Here is a 17,165-nt window from a genome sequence, read left to right on the forward strand (position 1 = left end):
CTTCCACATCTCTGGCATTCTGTACCATCTGAGCCTGAGCTAGAGCCACCGCCAAATCCCAGACCGGATTTCAACTTGTTCCAAAACTTATTCTTCTTCGACTTCCTGGTGGTGTTATCCCACCTCTTCTTACCTGAGCTCTGAGAAGAGAAACCTGGTCCTCCTCTGCCTGGGGTCTTAACCCCTGAAGACTGGGTCACTGACTGCTTCACTGACCCCTCAACTATAGCACTTGCCTACATTCTTCGAGCCATATCCACCACAGTGTGGAAACTTTCTCTCTCAGCTGACTGAACCAATCGGACCGCTACCGGCGCTAGGATCCGGGTCGACTTAAGGCCGCCGGGACCCGTAGCAAGCCAAACATACATCCTGGAAACCTGTTTAATCCCATACATGATCAAGGAAAAACATAAAAATTTAAAACCTTTCTTTTATCATCCAACTCAACCTGAACATACATGTACATAGTCATGATCATAATCATGATCCCTCTGTGGGATCTCATCAATGCCCCAACGGGCGTTACAACATGAGATGAGTTGGCTAACATCTGTATCATCAAATGTCTAAGATCATGCATCAAAAGGGATTACAATACTCATAGGGTCAAGCACATCTATAACCTCAATATACCTCATTACATACATACTGAAATCTCTTACATTACATCATAATACAATTGTCATGTCCACAGTCTAACTATTACATAAGCATACTTCAAAACTCTGGCTAACCTCCTGGTTTACCCTGTACCTGCACATCTGGGGTTAGGGGAGAGGGGTGAGCTACAAAGCCCAGTGAGCAGAATAGAGAAAACATATATTAAAATTTCATGCCATTATGTAATGCAACACATCACAACAAATCACATCTCGGATGGTATTGTCACCAATAGTCCTCTACATAGTCCAACTGTGCCGGGACGTAGAATGGGTACAACCGGTCTTTCCCTTAACATAACATATCATACAGTCCAACTGTGCCAGGGACGTAGAATGGGTACAACCTGGACTTCCTCTTACATCGTGCCAGGGACGTAGAATGGGTACAACCTGGACTTGCATACCACATCATGCCATAACATCATCATATCATATGAGGACTAAAGGGTCATCCAATAACCAATCCACATCAATCATCATAAATGCAATGCAACATATTCGTGAATACTAATGCAAACAACCTACTATATCTCATGGCATTTATGATGCATGAATCATGCTCAAAATTCATATTTCATTTATTTTAAAACTTAAAGTTTATTCCACTCACCTCTGGCTAGCTCTGACAACTCTGTAGCAGCTGGCTCACTGCTGGGGTCCTCGGTTCCTCGGGTCCGAACCTACACAGGTGGACTCCAATGAGGGACCAAACATACATAAACATAACTCTAACATACTCCCCAAAAACCCCCTAAAACATCCTGAAAACATCACATAAAATCATGCAAGAAATGGCTGAACAGGGCACTTTCGGCGGCAGGTTCGGCGGCCGAAAGTCCCTCCAGAGCCGAAAGTCAGGCAGGTTCGGCGGCACCTTCGGCGGCCGAAACTCCCAGACAGAGACGAAAGTCTCCCTTTCGGGGGCAACTTCGGCAGCCGAAAGGCCTGCCTTCACAAAGGGGTTCGGCGGCCGAAACTCCCTTCGGCGGCCGAACCTGGTTTCTGCCAGAAGGGCAGAAACTTGGTTCACATGAACCCCTTGCCTCCCAAAACCTCAAATCATGCATAAACTTGTTCTAAAACATGCATAAACACCATATATCACACCTAGGGGTCTCAAACTATCATATACCCCAACTACAACACTTCAAACACACACAAACATGCCACATTGTTCAAAAATTCCATAAAACCTAACATTTACTTAAAAACTCATACAACCCTATACATGTCATTCTACCCCATAAAATCACTTAAAACTTACTTAAAACATACATGGGGCTTAAGATCGGCTCTTACCTCTTGAAGATCGAGAGGAAGACGACCTAAACTTGGAGATCCACGAAAATGAGCTCCTGAGTTCCCAAAGCTCCAAAACTTGTTTCAAAAGTTCAAAACCTTCAATGCAAGCTTAAAACTCAAGAAAAATGGTGGGGATTTGAAGGAAGAACACTAGATTTGGAAGAGGGAGGTCGGAAGCTAGCTGTGGCCGAAAATGGGAGAAAGCTCGCCCATTTCGGCTAAGTGCCCCTTTTATAGTGGCTGGCCAGACCACGTTCGGGGGCTGAACTTGCCTCCGCATGCATGCCATGTTCGGCGGCCGAACTTGGGTTTCGGCGGCCGAACCTGAACTTCCCTCACTCATGCTTTCGGGGGCCTAACGTGCCTCCAAAACGCATGCATGTTCGGCGGCCGAACTTCACTTTCGGCGGCCGAACCTGGGTTTTCCTCCAAAGACTTTTCATGCAAAAACTCATTTAAAAACATACTTAAAATTATTAAAAACATGAAAACATATCATAAAAACATACTTTTACCCTTCTAGAGGTTTCCGACATCCGGGATTCCACCGGACGGTAGGAATTCCGATACCGGAGTCTAGCCGGGTATTACAGTAGAGAGATTAGGTATAATTAAAATAAAAATATTTTAATTAAATTTTAAAATATAAAAAATAAAAAATTTTATTAAAAATTTAAATTGATGAAATTAAATTAAATTGAATCGAATCAAATTAGTTGGATTTGATTTAATTTTTAACAAAATCAATTTACTTTTATTTTTATAAATATTAAAATATTAATTTTCTATTTATTAATTTAATTTAATTTTAAACCTAACACCTAATCCTATAAAAAAGCAAACAACAAATTTCTTAAAAAACAAAAACTTAAAATTTATGAACAAGAACATATTTATAGAAACACAGATCTATTCTAAAAGCATACAGATATAAAGATATTATTAAAAGACACAAAACAAATGTATAAATAACAAAAACAATAATAAAAAAATAATAAGTAATTAACTGATGGAATTTCAAAAGGCTCAAAAAGAATTAAAAATGGTAAACTTTTTATAAATAGATCAAATATGGATGAAATCATTTTATCACTTAATAAATTAATTCGATAATTAAAATATTTTAGTGGAGGAATAAATGTCATGTTATATTTATAGGTAAAATATTTTATTTATTGAAACTTAATTTATATATAAATAAATATTATTACATTTATTATATTCATGCAGTGGGAATAATATTACTTGAAAGACTCCCTTAATTTTCTAAAATATTACTCAAGTAGAACAAAATTTTTTAAAAATAATTATAATATAAATTAAGAAGAATATAATTTGTAAATCAATAAATAAAATAGATAACTGAAAAGAGAAGCCAAAATGATGAAAAAGACTTGCACTGAAATCAAAGATCATTAAAAGAATATAGTAAGACTTGTTTTTTTTTTTTTAGAAAATAACTTAAAATTAAAAAATATCTTTTTAAGAAAGGTTAGTGTAATTATGAATAGAATGGTGGGTGATGATATTGCCGGTAGTTCCAACTGAAAGTAACGATAGGCTCCTTCTAACGGCACCCAATTTGAAATTGATCATATGATGTTGACTGCTAATTTCAAAACCCATATAGAGGGAACACCAAATACTTCATCTTCAAGCTCTGCTAAGTAAAAGCTACGCCATTTCACTTTTACTTTTTCAATTCCTCCTCCTGTCTCTGCTTTCCATTTTCCCTCCGATTGAATTTTTTGAATGCCAAAACCATCGACGTATAGAAGGAGAGTCCTTGGTGGGTAGGGAATCCTTCGTGTTGCTTGTAAATTAATTTTGGGTAATAATTGTAGAACAAGCACAGGCTCTTGTGCCCAATGTCGTGAGTGAAGTAAATGGGATCAAAACATATGTGGGTTTGAAATTTGAATCGGTTCCCAAGTGTAGAATTTATTTTTTAAAAAGAAAATTAAAAAAACTAAATTAACATTTTAAATTCCTTTTATGAGTAGCATAGCATGTGTTTGGTGATGAGGAAAATAATCAATTTCCATAAGAAAACTATGCAAATGTTTGGCAATAAAAATATATGTGGGTATAATTTGAGATCCCATAATTGATGTCATTAACTTCTTTAAGACTGCAATCATACCCCTACCATATTAAAAACGAATTCCATGGTTTTCGTATGCAAGCAAGTTCGTCCATGGAAGGAAAGAAAGAATAATAAATAATTAAAAATAAAATAAATCATCCCATGTGCAATTTGATTATTAGATCAAAGCCCAATATAAAAATTAAAAATGTCCTAAATGGTACCTGCAATTCTCAAAGAAAAAAGAAAAATTGATTGGGCCGACAACAATTATTTGCAATGTTGTATTGGCCCATCAAAATTATTTTCTCATTTGTTAAATGATGGCCCAAGGGTTCCCAAAGTCCTTTCTTTTTAATTTTATTAAAAAAAAAAGTTAAATGTTTTTTTTAAAACTGTAAACAAAGAATTGAATTTTTTAAACTCTAAACAAAAAAATTGTTAAAAAAAATTCAAAGATTAGGAATGAATTGAAAAGTATTTCCCATTTAAAGTTTCTGTGTTTGATAAGTTAAACTTTTATTTTTAATATTTTAAAATTTAAGTAGAGTATTTTAATATTAATTAGAGTATCATATTTTTATATTATTAAAAATAATATGTTATTATCTCTGATCAATTTAATTTATTTTTATCAATTTTTTTATAAAAGTCGAATCAAATTAAATAAATTAATATTTAAACAAAAGATTAGGATTGAATGAATTGAAATATTAAACTAAATAAATTAATTTTTTTTTAAATAAAACTCAAATTATAAAAAATAAAAAAGTAAATTAAAATTTTAAATAAATTCGATTGTATCGCTTTTTTCATTTTAAAGTTTAATACTCCTCGCCCCTACTGCAAATAAATAAGACATAAAATTTTGAGGAAAAATTAAAATTCCACGGAAACTCTTATCTCAAATTCTCAAACCTTTAGGGTTTGTGATAAAATTATTATTTTAATATAATTAAAATAATAATTTGGTGATAATTTAAAAGTGTCATAAAAGAAAATTTTAATATTTTATTATATATAATTTTAATCATAACCGCCTTCTTGGAAATCCTGATTATTTTCTTGTTGATCCAGCAGAAGAAACCAACAAATCATGGTTGACCATCAAATCACAAAGAAAAAAAAACTAGGAATAATACACAAGCCGACCCATGCATAGCTTACCTGTTAAGTAATCTTGATCTGCCTCTTTATAAATAAGCATCAATTAAACCAACTAATACAGCAAACACCTGAGATATATTTTTAATCTGAATTTAGTATGGGTGAAGTAAAGCTGTTGGGATCATGGGGGAGCCCCTTCAGTCGAAGGGTGGAGATGGCTCTCAAACTTAAAGGCGTAGAGTACGAATACATAGAAGAGGATTTGGCTAACAAGAGCCCTTTGCTTCTCCACTACAATCCTGTCCACAAGAAGGTCCCTGTGCTGCTCCACAACGGCAAACCAATTGCTGAATCCGTTGTTATTCTTGAATACATCGATGAAACTTGGAAAACCAATCCCATCTTCCCTAAAAATCCCTATGAAAAAGCCATGGCACGATTCTGGGCTAAGTTCATAGACGAAAAGGTAAAACTAAATCCCATTTCATGGCTTCACTTGCTCTGTTTAATTAGTTTCTTTACAAAGTTGACTGTGTTTGTCTTCAGTGCAATCCTGCGGTGTGGCAGATCATATGGAGCAGAGACAATGAACGAGAGAAGGCCATAGAAGAAGCGATATTACAACTGAAAACACTTGAAGGTGAGCTGAAAGATAAGAAGTTCTTCGGTGGAGAGACAATTGGCGTAGTAGATATTGTTGCAAATTTAATAGGATTCTGGCTTGGAGCGATAGAGGAAGCTGCAGGATTTGAATTGGTGACGAGAGAGAGATTCCCTATTCTGAGCAACTGGATTGATGAGTACCTTAGCTGCAGCGTTATCAAAGAAAATCTTCCTCCCAGAGAAAAGCTGTTAGAGGCCTTCAGGTCCCGCTTTACCGCACCAGCTTGGAAGTATTAGCTGCTTATATTTCTGTTTTAATGTGGTTTCAGTTTACTGATAATTAAGAGGTTTGGTTTATGAAATAAAGTTATATATGTAGCACAGAAAAAAAAAAACAGTGGGTGTATAAACTGATCAGGAGGAGTGAATTTTCTTTCGAGAGTTAATTGTTACAACTACATAGTTACATTTTCTTCTGTCACGGATTAAGTAATTCGATAATTACTTTTTACCCGTGCGGCACTACTTAGTTTCACAAACTAAATTCACCCTTATTAATGGCTCAAAACAAGAGCGATTGGATAATCGTGGCAACAGAAGCTTGATTGTGGAGAAAGGGTATTAGATAAATATAAAGGAAAATGATGATGAAAGAAAAAAAACTGTATTGCTTTATAAGAAGGCTTTACAAGACTTCACTGTCACTTTGTATGAGTGCTTCTGTATCTCTCTTGTAATTTTATGTTGTTTACAAATGAATCAATCTCTAAATGTTTATTTATAGGCATCCCACCTTCACATGTGCTGGAGATACATTCTCTATTGTATGATTAGAAATGTCTCACTAGAACTTTTAGAGACTAAATTGTAATTTTTTACCCTGAGAGAATTCTAGATATGGTGGCCAAGATGTCTATGGACTCACTTGGTTGGATTAAATTTGCTGGCCAACCGGTTTTTAGAAGTTTCTGGGCTGTTCTGGCGAGTTGTTAGCTGACTTAGGTGAAATTGGCCAATTCTGAACCAATCTGGAACCTCCAATGGCCAACTAGGCTTCTCTGGCCCTTGCCCGCATATTAGAACCTCGTCTGGCGCAGCTCCGTAGACCAACCAGCAATTGCCCTACAGCTTCTCTCGCGTGCTCCCACTTGTACTCCCTGCGTGAAAGAAAGAAATAGTGGGGTATAAACTGATTATAAGACGCGAAAGAAAATATTTTCTTTCTGGAGAGTACATTTTCTTCTCCGGTTGTTTTCAACATTTCATAATCTTTTCCTTTTCCAGCCTTCTTACTTCAATTTAATGCTAATTGCTAAGATGTTTATGAAATAAATTTATGTAGTGGTGTGGAGTTATTCAAATGAATTTCTAATAACAAGCATTGTTCTCAACTCTTATCAATACTTTTCTTCTTCAGTTTGTTTTCAACATTTTATCATTTTTTAAATGTACGCACAAACAAATTTTGACGAAAAATATCAAAAACATAATCTTTAATTTTCACTTCAAAAATTATTTCACAATTTGAATTCATACGCTATATTTTCAAAGGTTATAATGAATTTTTCGTTATTAATCAAATAAAATTTATTGATAATACATTAATCATAAGATTCTTCATTATAAATCTCTTTCATAATTTGTATCAACAGATTTACTCACCGAGAGAAAATCCATTGGTAAACTCGAAGAGTTTTTTCAAAAAATAAAATTCATTAGTAAATTTAAAATTTGTTGATAAGCAGTTTGTAAATTTAAAAAACTTTTAATTAAGATGATAAATTTTATTATTATTTTAAAATTAATTTTGTAAGATTTTAAATTATTTTTTTTATTAGTATATTTTTATATTATATTTGATGCTCTGATATTTAGAGAATAGAATTTACAGTAGTAGGTTTACAGTAGTTGTGTAAACTTGACTGCAGAGGATAGTATTTCTTTTTTTTATTCTTTCCCTTTTGTCTATTAGCGACGCTTAACGACTTTTTTATTAAAGTGTCATCTGCTATTGTCACGTAGATCCATACGTATGAAAACGTTAGATGCTCTCTCCACGCCAGACAGTTATTTAATTCCCTCTGGCACGCTTGCAAGCAGGGCTGCGAAATGATTTAACCTGCTGTCCTTCCTCATATCACGTCAATCACCAGGCTGAACTTCTTCCCACTGAACTTGGATTTGTGAGTAATCCGGTCTGCTCCGCGTATCCAAATCAAGGATAAAAGTGTTGGATCGGTGTGTTGAGAAATTTTCATGGGTTTTTGACAATACTGCCTTCTTGGCCCAGTCTCATCCTAGGGGAGTGAAGTCGGGGATCATCAATATCAATAATATATATATATATATATATATATAATGAGTGAAAAATAAAGATAAAAAATGATAAATAAGAAAACTATAAAAACTAAAAAAAATTAAAATGATGAGAATAAAAAATAACTGAAAATTAAAAAAATTAAGGAGGAAAGAGAAAGAAAGAAAAAAATAAAGGGTAAACTGTAGTTTAGTCCTTCAAGTTTAAAAAAATGTTTACTTTAGTTCTTATAATTTTAAAAATTTACAATTTAATTCTTCACATTTGAAAGAAACTATAATTTAATCTCTATCATTAGTATTAAAGTTAACTTGTTAATTTTTATGAAAATGACTCTTAGTCCCTACCATTAGAATTGGAGAAAACTAGGAAGACTATACTCCTAAATGTTGAATTTATTGAATACCGTAGAATTGGGTTCACGATTAACACTGAATACCATTATCGTGACCCAACTAACGACCGAACCTGATGGTGGGCCACATCAACGTTCATTGTCGTCGCGCGACGATCGATGACATGGTTTGGCCGGACATTGGTAGACACTAAAAATTGAGTAATTCTTCTATTTCGTCAGTAACCATTCTTTTTTATTGACAAGAATCGAGAGGACATCAATTCTTCTCATTTTCATCGATTAAGCGTTTGCTTGTGAGTCGACGACACCCTTATTATAAACATTATCAATGACGAGAACACTATAATAAAAGGACGAGTGAATCTGGAAATTGAATTGATATATATATAAAAGAAATTAATAAAATATTATGAAAAAAAAACTTTGACATCATTGAGAATATATTGAATCTCTAATGGAGCAGGATTAATCTCGCCAATTAAACAACGAATAAGAACTTAATAGCCTCCTTCAAATACCACCTTTTGAAAACCTTTGGAGACGACTATAAAAACTCTCTAGCAAGAGCCTTAATCGTCAAAGATCTGAAAATGGCAGAGAACTTCCTGACGTTATCCACCAAAACGTATAATTCATATATACTGAACCCACTCATCACAATGTAGGCCTGCCACTGACCCCACTCACATAATCGTGGCTCTACAGTAATACATATATTGACCCCACTCATCACAATGGGGCCCATGCCCTTGCCCACTGACTTGCCAAGTATTCTTGATACTATCTTCTTATAAATGACGATTACTACGAGAAAACTGCCATCTGAAATTTTTTGAATCTCAGCATAGTATGGGTGAAGTAAAATTGTTGGCATCATGGTCGAGCCCCTTCAGTCGAAGAGTGGAGATGGCTCTCAAAATCAAAGGCATAGACTATGAATACATAGAACAAGATCTGTCTAACAAGAGCCCTTTGCTTCTCCAGTCCAATCCTGTTCACAAGAAGGTTCCTGTGCTGATCCACAACGGCAAACCAATTGCCGAGTCCCTTGTCATTCTCGAATACATCGACGAAACTTGGGAAACCAATCCCATCTTCCCTAAAGATCCCTATGAAAAAGCCATGGCACGATTCTGGGCTAAGTTCATAGACGAACAGGTAACAATAAATATCCCATTTCATGGCTTCTCTGATCACTCTCTTGTTTAGTTTTTTCACAAAGTTTGTCCTCTTGTTTTCAGTGCAATCATGCAGTTTGGCAGATCACATGCAGCAAGGACAAGGAAAAAGAGAAGGCCGTAGAAGAATCGATTGGACACCTGAAAACGCTTGAAAATGAGCTGAAAGATAAGAAATTCTTCGGAGGAGAGACAATTGGGGTGGTGGATATTGTTGCAAACATAATAGGGTTCTGGCTTGAAGCTTTGCAGGAAGCTTTAAGGATTGAATTGCTGACGAGAGAGAGATTCCCTATTCTGAGCAAATGGATTGATGAGTATGTGAGCTGCAACATTGTCAAAGAAAATCTTCCTCCCAGAGATAAGCTGGTCGCTGCGTTCAGGGCAATCTTAAATGCACCAGCTTGAATGGGCCGATTAAATTATGGACAATGCTAAATTGTATTCCTGTTATAGTGTGGTTTCAGTTTTATTGCAGACAGGTAAAGTTATGTAATCTATGAGTGTTTCTGAAGTTGATATCAAATAATAAACATTGTCCTCAAATCTTATCAATATTTTTCTTCTTCTGTTTTTCTTTTTTATATAAGGGATTGGTTTCAATTATCACTAAAAAACTTACATTTTCAAGCTTTAATGAGACAAATTACAATGGTTTGCAAAGTGATTGGTTTATTGACCTTATCAATTCCGTTACTTCTTCGAAATTTTTTTTTCCTTTTAAAATCCGTTACTTTTTCTCCCTTAATTTGGTGAGTGACATAAGAAGTTCACCATAAATGGAGGTGGGGAGAGCTGAGCTGCCGTTGAAATTGCTTAAAAATGGCAGCATAGGTTATTTAATTACTAATCTTCATTTCAAAAGTCACCTGACAATTTCATTTTATTCAACCGTTGGAATGATTATTCAGCCGTCACCCTCCAATAAATTTCAAGCATAAAACGGAATGCAACTAAAAGTGAAATTACGAAGTTGCTTTAATGCAACATCAACAACTAAAAGATGTGCACAGCTGCATAATCATTGGCATCTCCATCACTTGTCCTTCACAATGGTCACTGGGCAAGGAGCATGGTTCATCACATACGTACTCACACTTCCCAGAATTATCCTGTTTTTAACTCACAGATCAATCAATATTTACCTTCAAAATCAAATTATTACTTACATAATCAATCAAAATTCTTGATTACCTTTGGACAGTGCCATGTCCTCTGCTACCCATCACCAAACAGTTCAACTTCAGATCCTCAATTGCTTCCAGGAGTTTATCTCTTGCGTCTCCTCCCCAGTACAGTTTTGTAATCACTTGCACCTAAAAATAATTAAAATCCCATTAACTCTTTGAAAAAACTGACATTTTTGTCATAAGATAGACAGCAGAATTACATCTTTCTGTCTTGAAATGGTGTCTAGCATATCGAGAACTTCGATGTCGATCTTCATATCGTAAGTTTTCATAATCTCAGGTTCTCTGAACTCAGACAGAGGAATAAGAGCTGCAAAATAAACCCCAGATTATATCAGATAAAAATCAGAACTAGCATAGATCAATGATGAAATCAACTACAAGACTACTCACGAGAACCAGATTTGGCCGAGAGTTTTCTACGAGAGTCGTCGAGAGAGTTGTGATTTACATGGACGATATAGAGAGAATCCCCTTCATCTGCCAAGTTATCGATGGCCCATTGCAGAGCTTTCTTGCTGCCCTGCGAGAAGTCCATGGCTACACCGATCCTTCTATCGCCAGCCATTCTCTTTCTATCTCTCATTCACTCTCTCTCCCTCCTGTCAGCTACTTAGTTCTTAAGGCATTTGCTTTTAATTTCTCTCTCTACAGTTAGCTACTTAACTGTTAAGGAATTTGCGTTTGATTTTGGTTCAATCAAAAAATAAGTGTGAATGGATTAGATATGTCCAGGCCTAAGTTTGAGCCATTGCGTTTTGTCCACAGGATTGAATTGGAGAAAAAAGACCATCCAAAGCTTGGGCCCAACACCAAGAACCCAATTGCAAGAGTTGCATTATTAGCTGTACTGTGTTGGAGAAAGTGTCAAACAATGACAAAATAGCAGTTGAAGCTATAAACTAATTGTGTCATAAAATTAACAAATCCATTTGATATTCTTTCTGTTAGTTGCTGACTTAAGAAGTTGTAATTGAGTTGAAACGCATGGGAGGTAAAACTAAACGACAATAAAGATGAGCAGTCAGTCAGCCATGTTCTATGTTATTTCATTATTGAAATAATAACCTTGTTTATAATTGGGTTAAAGAATTATAAATCTAATCATTGTACTCACTGTTTGGTAACAAACTTTGATCTTCTTTCCAACCCCACCCCTGTTTCCATCAAAGAGAGACACCCATGTTTTCCTTATTTTCTTTCTATCCAAACATAGTGTTAATGTAAATTATGCAATAAATCTAATAATTGCTAGGTTAGATATTATGTAAAAATTAATTAAATTATGTGATAAATATACAAATGAAAATGTAAATGTTTAATTTAATAATTACTAAATAAATTTCATAAACTTAAACTCTATTTCTAAGATTAATTTTTAACATGAAAAAAATGATTTAATGTAATAATTATAAGAAGAGGAATGTATGTGTATGGTAAGCGAAATCATGGAGTGAGAAACGCAGATTGATTGAATTTGGAAGGAGGGGAAATAGTCAAAGCTGGAAGAAGGAGACAGATGGTCAAAAGAATCTACGAAATTCTTCTATAGACACTCTTATTAGAAAGGAAACGACAAGCTTCAGACACTAACCCTATTGCTTCCCCGCTAATCAAGGTGACATGTTCCTCGATATTCTCCATATCCCCATGCTCCCAACTCCTTAACTTTTTTTGTTTTTTAACAATTTTCATCATCATCAATGTCCTTTTTACGTTAATTAAGCATAATAAAGATTAAAATAGTATTAGTTGCAGTTTCTTGCACAGCTGGTCTCCACCAGGCGCCAACTCACTGTCAGTACTGTTCTCGAAAACGGCTGCCTGCGAAGTTGTGTGCCGCTGCTAATGTTTTAGGGTTTTAGTATTTTGATTTAGGTCAATAAGCAAAGAGTTTTTGCAGAAAATCCATGATGTAAAAGATTTTTATTATGACAATGCAAAGCGAAGCGTAGAAATTCCTTAGCCACAAAGAGACAGATGAAGGTTGGAGGAGGCACATGGGCCGTCCTTTCAACAAGTGGGCGGTGACGGTGCCGGTGCCCCTCGTCCTCTATTTTGGCGTGCATTTTCATTTTTCCTTTCTCCAAGTACTCAACGCGTGGTGTGGGAGCTCCAAAAAGCTTCATTAGTGATAAGATCAAGTTCCTTTTCCATAAAGAAAAAATAAAGAATCGTCTACATTACTAGATAATAGAGAGGCCTGCCTTTAATTTTTTTTTAATTTACTTTTTAAACATATAGTTTAATATATAAAAATTAAAATTTATTTATTAATTATACTTGGGTTTGCCCAAATGTCATCCTGCTCTCCAGTTGTGCTTTACTGTGATGATTCAGTTTTGATTGCATGATCTTCTTTTATTCTATACAGAAAATGTCATTGACACTTAACAACCAAATTAAATAACTAATCAAATCTAAAAAAAAAAGAAAAAAAAGTCCAAAAGAACACATCCATGTGAAACATAATTAAATGTACTTATTCCTCAGGATATTATTCGTATGATCCTAAGCATGTGAATACGTGAATCCACACACACTTGCTATTTTCGGCAACACTTTAGACCCACGGAAAATATATATCCCCATCACAAAATAATTTGATGTTATATTTAAAATTAAAATTAAATATTTATTAATTCGATTCATTTGAATTCGCTATAAATAAACTCATTTAAATTTTATTAATTCGATTGATTTGAATTCGTCACAAATAAATTCATTAAAAAGAGTATATTATTTTTTTTTAATTCGAATTCTGCTATAATCAATGATTTTTATAGAAGAAAGGTTTATAATTTAATTCATAAACATTATTATTATTAATAAATTAATTTTAAAAATTAATTTATTAATAATAATAATATTTATGAATTAAATCGTAATTCTTCCATTGTATAAAGCAATACTCAACTATAGCTATTATGGAGAATTTAAGTGGACCATGGTCCTACGTAAAAAAAATTCAAGGAGGTTGCCCTAGAATAATAGGGCATAAAAGCATGAGCTGGATGTGGAAGCTGACCTACCATTAAAGTGGGCAGCAGCAAGAAAAAGGGGGAAAAAAGAAAAAGAAAGAGAAATAGAAATGGGAACAATTCGAACAAGCTTAAAGATTACTCATGAAACACTCCAAATAATTAGGGTTACAGTTCTAAGCATGTGATATCGGTTAAGAAAAACCCTAGTAGAGAGCCACGTGGCCACCTGGACACTCAGATCAGTCACCGCCACTTACGCCTTCTATTATCAAACACACTCACTATGGCATCCCATGCCCATGCATCTCATCATTCTTAATTATTATACCCTCATCTTACTCTTACCCAAATCACATCTCTCTTTTTCTTTTTTCTTTTTCTTTTTTCTTTTTTCTTTTTTTGAATGATTTTTTATTTAATAATAATAATTTCCACCGATAAATAATACTTTTATTAGAGAAAATAATCTTTTTACAGTTCTCTAGATTGCTATTTATTATGACTATTCTTATTTACTTTACTAACGAATTTTTTCTTTAGTAATTTAATAAAAATATATAGATTAGCGAATTACAAAGGAAATAGATTTACTAATAAATTTTTTATTATTATTATCCATAAATTTAAAATTTATAAAAAATAAAAAATCATATTATTTATTCATAAAATATATTAATGAATATAAAATTTTTTGGCTAATAAATTATTAAAGGATTGTATGGAAAAAAGTAAAAAATAATTATTATTTTAATTAAAATAATAAAATTTATTATGATAATATTATTTTTTATTAATTTATTAAGATTTAAAATTGTATTATTAATTTATGTTTAATATTTATTAAAATATAATTATATTTAAAAAAAGCGTATATAAAAAAGTGAGAAAAGTAGAAAATGAAAGTGAAAATGGAAATAAGAGAAAAATAAATAATGAGCAAAATGAATAAAAAATAAATAAAAATAAAAAAAAGATAGAAAAATTATAAAAAATGATAAAAAAATAAAAATTACATATGCAGGAGAAGGAAGACATGTGAGAAGTGGAGAAATGATTAGATAAACAAGAGAAAAAGAAAGAAATGATTATAGAAGAAAGTGAATCTGAGATAAAAAAAAATAGAAAGAAAAATTATAAAGAAAAAAGGAAAATGAAAATGATTGGAGAAAAAATGGGAGAAATTAATATAAATAAAAATTATAGAAAAAATAAAGAAAATAAGAGAAAAGAGAAAAAATGATAAAAGAAAATAAAAGGAAGAAAAATTATAGAGAAAAGAAAAAAGCAAATAAAAGCTAATGTGAGGAAAAGAATAATAGAAGAAAGGTAAACGATAAAAAATAGAAGAGAAAAAATTATGAAATAAGAAAATTAAATATAAAATAAAAAAATAATAAAATAATAATAAAATATATGAATGTTAATAAAAGGAGAAGAGATGATATTATATTTAAAAACGTAAATTAATATTGGATAATTTATAATAGAATTTGCTGGGTTTTCATACAGATGGAATGTAGAAAAAAATAGGAAAAACAAAATTTTTATATAAATAACGTTTAAATAAATAAAGTAATAAAAAATTGAAAAAATAAGTATATTTTATTTTTTTTATAATAAAATATTTACTTTAATTAGATTATTGTAAATTATATACTGTGTACAAGCATATACGCAGAATAGAAATTGAAAAACTGTATACTTTTTCATGTAAATTTTGGAAACTTACTCAGAAGTTTATCTGAGAGTATAAACTATTATACTATATTCTTTTATATTATAATTCTAATATTTCAGTATATTAATATTTATTTATTTATTTATTTAAATAAATAAATTATAATTCTATCATGTAATTTTAAAAAATAAATCATATAAATTTTAAATAATTTTAATTAAGTTCATATTTAATTAATTAAATTAAAATTTTAATCTTTTCAAATTATAATTTTATTTTAATGTTATAAAATTTATATGTAATTAAATTCTATTTGATTTGGCTACTATTATGAAAATTTATATATAATTAAATTCTACTTGATTTAGCTATCGTGACAAATAAAATATGAGTTAATGTGAATATAATTATTCTCCACATCACTGAATGTACAAGAATATATATATATATATATATATATATATAACTGAAGGAAATTAATAGATTTGCTTTATCTGCAATTTACGGACAACTAATACAACTAATTAACTTAATTAATTGTAATTAACTAATTTAATTAACTAAATCTCTATTGTTTGTATGTCGAGTTTCGGTCATAGTCTTGGACAAGATAGAATTAACTTCTTTTAATGCTGAATAGTCTTGATACTCCCCCTCACATTGAACATATATATTTTTTATGTTCAACTTGTTCAATAAAAATTTAAACTGTGAAGGGTGCAATACCTTTGTAAAGATATATGTTGTCTGTTTTTTAGAGCACAGGTATTCTGGTTTGATTATCTCTTCTACGACCTTTTCTCTTATGAAATTGCAGTCAATCTCAATGTGTTTGGTCCTCTCATGAAGAATTGAATTTTTCGAGATATGTATTGCATACATACTGCCAATAAACAATGATATTGGCTCTGATATTTTTACTTGTAAATTGCTTAAGAAAGTGATTAACCACAGAATTTCTGCAACTGTTGTTGCCATGGATTTATAGTCTGCCTCAGTTGAACTTCTTGATACTATGGGTTGTTTCTTGGATTTCCAACTGATTAAGAATTTTCTAAGAAATATGCAAAAACCAGTCAAGAACCTTTTGGTTTCTTGACAACCTGCCCAATCACTGTCAGTGTATGTTACTAGTTTCATTTCTAATTGAAAATAGAAACAAGCCTTATTCTGAAGATATCTTTAAGTACTTGAGCACTTTGTATGTTACATTTAGATGAATTTGTGTTGGTTTATCCATGAATTGCGACAAAACATGAATACCATATGCTATATCAGGTCTGGTCAAGGTGACATACATAAGTTTTCCCACAAGCTGCCTATAAATGTTGGGGTGTGCAAGAAGACCATCCTCAGTATGAATAAGCTTTGCATTGACTTCAACTAGAACTAAGCTTGGTTTGGCTCTAAGTCCTCCATATTCTTCTAGCATTTCTAATATGGATTTTCTTTGTGCAACTACAACGCCTTTGGGCTACCAGGCTATTTCTAGTTCAAGAAAGTATTTAAGTTTATCTAGATCCTTCAATTTGAAAGTTGCACTTAATGTTATCTTGAATTGATTTATTAGATCTTGACTCTTGCTACCAATAAGAATGTCATCTTCATATACCAGAACCGCAATAAATCCTTCTTTTAATTAACTTATGAAAAGAGAATAGTCAACTTTGGATTGAATAAATCCATATTGTAACAGA

At 32.4% G+C, this 17,165-nt stretch overlaps 3 protein-coding genes across 3 annotated transcripts; 2 read left to right on the plus strand and 1 right to left on the minus strand.

The window, feature by feature from the left end:
* Positions 1-5,268: 5,268 nt before the first annotated feature.
* Positions 5,269-6,209, plus strand: LOC110623479 (probable glutathione S-transferase). The gene is made up of 2 exons (XM_021768440.2): positions 5,269-5,626; positions 5,707-6,209. The coding sequence occupies exons 1-2, from the start codon at positions 5,318-5,320 to the stop codon at positions 6,058-6,060; spliced, it is 663 nt and encodes a 220-aa protein (XP_021624132.1). The 5' UTR covers positions 5,269-5,317; the 3' UTR covers positions 6,061-6,209.
* Positions 6,210-9,250: 3,041 nt separating this feature from the next.
* LOC110623480 (probable glutathione S-transferase) lies at positions 9,251-10,173 on the plus strand. Its single transcript, XM_021768441.2, has 2 exons — positions 9,251-9,596; positions 9,680-10,173. The coding sequence occupies exons 1-2, from the start codon at positions 9,288-9,290 to the stop codon at positions 10,022-10,024; spliced, it is 654 nt and encodes a 217-aa protein (XP_021624133.1). The 5' UTR covers positions 9,251-9,287; the 3' UTR covers positions 10,025-10,173.
* Positions 10,174-10,451: 278 nt separating this feature from the next.
* Positions 10,452-11,533, minus strand: LOC110623481 (universal stress protein PHOS32). Its single transcript, XM_021768443.2, has 4 exons — positions 11,200-11,533; positions 11,007-11,116; positions 10,811-10,932; positions 10,452-10,728 (listed from the first exon to the last, which is right to left on the minus strand). The coding sequence occupies exons 1-4, from the start codon at positions 11,390-11,392 to the stop codon at positions 10,653-10,655; spliced, it is 501 nt and encodes a 166-aa protein (XP_021624135.1). The 5' UTR covers positions 11,393-11,533; the 3' UTR covers positions 10,452-10,652.
* Between the last annotated feature and the right edge of the window lie 5,632 nt (positions 11,534-17,165).

This window comes from Manihot esculenta, chromosome 9 (genome assembly GCF_001659605.2).
Source record: "Manihot esculenta cultivar AM560-2 chromosome 9, M.esculenta_v8, whole genome shotgun sequence".
Classification (NCBI taxonomy): Eukaryota; Viridiplantae; Streptophyta; class Magnoliopsida; order Malpighiales; family Euphorbiaceae; genus Manihot; species Manihot esculenta.

Excerpts from the sequence above, each read along its gene's own strand:
- LOC110623479 (XM_021768440.2), top strand. The coding sequence starts at position 5,318 with ATGGGTGAAGTAAAGCTGTTGGGATCATGGGGGAGCCCCTTCAGTCGA. Across the intron at positions 5,627-5,706 it reads CTAAGTTCATAGACGAAAAG|TGCAATCCTGCGGTGTGGCA; the intron begins GTAAAACTAAAT and ends GTTTGTCTTCAG.
- LOC110623480 (XM_021768441.2), top strand. The coding sequence starts at position 9,288 with ATGGGTGAAGTAAAATTGTTGGCATCATGGTCGAGCCCCTTCAGTCGA. Across the intron at positions 9,597-9,679 it reads CTAAGTTCATAGACGAACAG|TGCAATCATGCAGTTTGGCA; the intron begins GTAACAATAAAT and ends TCTTGTTTTCAG.
- LOC110623481 (XM_021768443.2), bottom strand. The coding sequence starts at position 11,392 with ATGAGAGATAGAAAGAGAATGGCTGGCGATAGAAGGATCGGTGTAGCC. Across the intron at positions 11,117-11,199 it reads CTCGGCCAAATCTGGTTCTC|CTCTTATTCCTCTGTCTGAG; the intron begins GTGAGTAGTCTT and ends TTTATTTTGCAG. Across the intron at positions 10,729-10,810 it reads GGACATGGCACTGTCCAAAG|GATAATTCTGGGAAGTGTGA; the intron begins GTAATCAAGAAT and ends AGTTAAAAACAG.